The 2,877-nt window shown below is 44.1% G+C and overlaps 1 protein-coding gene across 1 annotated transcript in view; it reads right to left on the bottom strand.

Annotated features, from left to right (window-relative positions):
* CDC25C (cell division cycle 25C) overlaps window positions 1–2,877 on the bottom strand; it is a 40,913-nt gene extending 38,036 nt beyond the window's left edge. The window contains exon 1 of the mRNA XM_018569222.1: window positions 2,661–2,877. Coding sequence (XP_018424724.1) covers window positions 2,661–2,848 — 188 coding nt within the window. The 5' untranslated portion in view covers window positions 2,849–2,877. The remainder of the gene's footprint in view (window positions 1–2,660) is intronic.

The raw sequence follows: 2,877 nt of genomic DNA, 5'->3' as shown, positions 1-2,877 counted from the left end.
TATATTTATTTTTTATTAATGCAAGCAGTTCAAGTACCTGAATTCAACCTGCTATTAGCCTTGGGTCCCTACCCCTGTACAGGAGGGATAGAGCGTGGGAGGAAGAAGCAGTAAAAGTTCAGTGCTGACAAAAAGCTTTCTGATACAAAGAGAAAGCAGAGTGACCGAGATGAACTCATTACTGTGCTGCTTCTCTTCACCGTCCAGTCACAGGCTGGGGTAGGTACCGGATGAATTGAGCCAAAAGAAGTGGTTTGAATGACAGTGGCCATCAAACTGATGACATCTAGCAGCAGACTGAAGCTTAATGTTGCAGCAAAAGCCGCTTTTATTATTTTATCTTTTAGTACACTATTCATTTTTATCTTGTTATTTGTGGATGAAGTCCTGCTGTATAGAAACAAAGGAAAAAGTGTTTGGTTATATCTGTCTAATAAGTTGAAGGAAATAAAACCTGTTGAACTTGCCAGAAATGTCATCTGATAACTTCCTGTGCTCTTTGCCTTTGCTGACTATTATGTTAAATTGTTCCTAGTTAGCTATAATGACTAGAGAACCACGCCCCTCTAATGTTATAAACAATAGAAGGGTGAGGTTCTTTGGTTCCAATACAGAAAGGTAAGTGAGAATTAGCAACCCATGACAGGATGTTTGTTACTGGCAGAACCACCAGGTAACAAAAAACAAACAAAAACACGAATGCAGCCACTACAACATATGCATGTTGTGTTTTCAGATTAGATACACTTTTCCAGGCACATTTTTTAATGGGCTTTCATTGCTCTACAAAGGTTTCGTTACAGAGGTTTGCTCTCACTTACTTTTAGGGCTTGTTCACACGACGTCCGGATTCTGTCCTGACAAGATCCGTATGCTCCTGCAGTAAAATGCATCCCAATGTATCCCTATTTGTTTTATGGGCTACAGTCCTCACGTGCGCAGTGCGTTCAGGTCCGGACAGAAAAAATACTGCATGTCACATTTTGTCCGGTCCAGAAACGCATACAAAATGCAACGAAAACACAACACAGCTAAGCAAAAAAAAAAAAATAGAATTCTTGCTACACTAATCCTCATATAAACTCCAAAACTAACCCTTGGAGTCCCTGACCCTCAAGATCGGGTGTACCCAATAACGACGTCTCCTGTGTGCTCGTGCTCTGCAGATTGCTGTAGCCAGCACCATCAACATGCCTGCAAACATTTGATACATGTCTGATCAGCAGCTTTACATACACAAAGGGAAGTGGTTGTTATGAGAGGGCGGAAGAGTCCTCAGAGGAAGAATCTGCATGCCGACAGCCCCACGGCTTTAAAAAAAAAAATGTAAAAAAATAAAATGCACCGTCAACGTCCGGATCGCGGTAAAACGCGTCAAAAACACACTGCGTGCAGAGCACCGCGTCTGCAGATCCGCACCAGATCAGGACTGGAAAATCATTTGAGCAAGCCCTTAGGGTGACAATTACTGCACCAGGTAGGAAGTGGGGGGAAAGTCTGCAACAGGGACATAGATGGCAAGAAAAGGCTGATGTGGGTTGCAGCCTTCCTCTACTTCCCTACTCAGAAAAAGAACATTTTTGTACATATAGTAAAATGTTATTTAAGAATACACAAATTATGAAACAGCAGGGTTATATACTGGCTCCTACAGGAGGTTTGGATACTGGCAAACATCCATTTCCATTACTCAACATTCAGCTGAGGGATGTGAAACAGCGGAATCCTCAATGGCTCTAGGAGCACCTCACTTTTAGATAGCTTGTGGTCACTATGACAATGCCTCTTAGAATCTCTTACCCCTTTGTAAGTCCCAAGCAGCAGGATTTAGAAATACTGACTAATATAGGAGATCCATATCCCCGGCTTTTATAGTAGTCAGAAATATAGTGTAGCAGGATTTCAGGGCCTTTTAAAAGGAGAACTATGGGGTCAGTGTTTTTCCCCATAGTTCTCCTCAGGGTCACGGGAGGACATAAACTAGCGTCCTCCCATGACCCAAAGCTCAGTATACCACGAGCTACAGCTCGCGGTATACTGAGACCGCCGCAGCCGGGACATTACTGTCGAGATCCACCCAGCTGCGTGATTGACAGATGGCTCTGTCTATCTAGAGGCAGAGCCAGCTGTACCCGCCCCCTCCCCCGTTCCACCAGTCAGCGCTGGAGGATCGGGGAGAGGTGGAATCCCTGCAGGGAGCTGTGAGTGACAGTCACGGCTCTCTGCAGGGACAGGATCGAGAAGTGAGCGAGCGACGGTATGTGTTCGCTCACTTCCCTATCTATTGAGCCGACTTGTGACAGTTTCATTGTCACACGTCGGCTCGAACTATGAGGTTGAGTGAAAATCACCCACATCATTTCAGTTCTCCTTTAAGGACTCGGTCTTCTGCCAAGTCTGGCTTACTGGATCGATTGTTTCCTGAATTTTCTCATTTCTACATTCACTTTTTTGTTAATGTAGTTTTAAAAGCAGGTCAGTCAGTATCTCCCAAGTTAGTTAACCAGGGTCTCAGAGGGATTAATGGGGTTGCTATTAAATTCCACAGTAAACCATGGTAGCTGCAAGCTTTGCGGTATACATGCATCCACAGCTGTTGGAGTTTGTGTCAGCCACACCCATACCAACATGTCTGTACATAATGCTTATGTAATATTTACCCGTTGAAAGTGCTTAAGTTACTGAAGCCCACAGCAAGGTCAGTGACTGGTGTTAATGGCTGCTCTGGAGAAAATACAATCGAGGCATCTCTATCTCTCAGTAGATTAAGAACCATTCGACAATTTGTGCGAAAATTAAGGCCAGAAGATTTCAAGTGACCGTCTGATATGGAGTGTCCATCTGCCATGACTTCACGATTCTTCACCACTGACGTGG

This window comes from Nanorana parkeri, unplaced genomic scaffold, assembly GCF_000935625.1.
Source record: "Nanorana parkeri isolate BGI_ZX_2015 unplaced genomic scaffold, ASM93562v1 scaffold1306, whole genome shotgun sequence".
Taxonomy (NCBI): Eukaryota; Metazoa; Chordata; class Amphibia; order Anura; family Dicroglossidae; genus Nanorana; species Nanorana parkeri.
The sequence above is the reverse complement of the archived record's forward strand: the minus strand, read 5'-3'. Positions and strand labels throughout refer to the sequence as shown.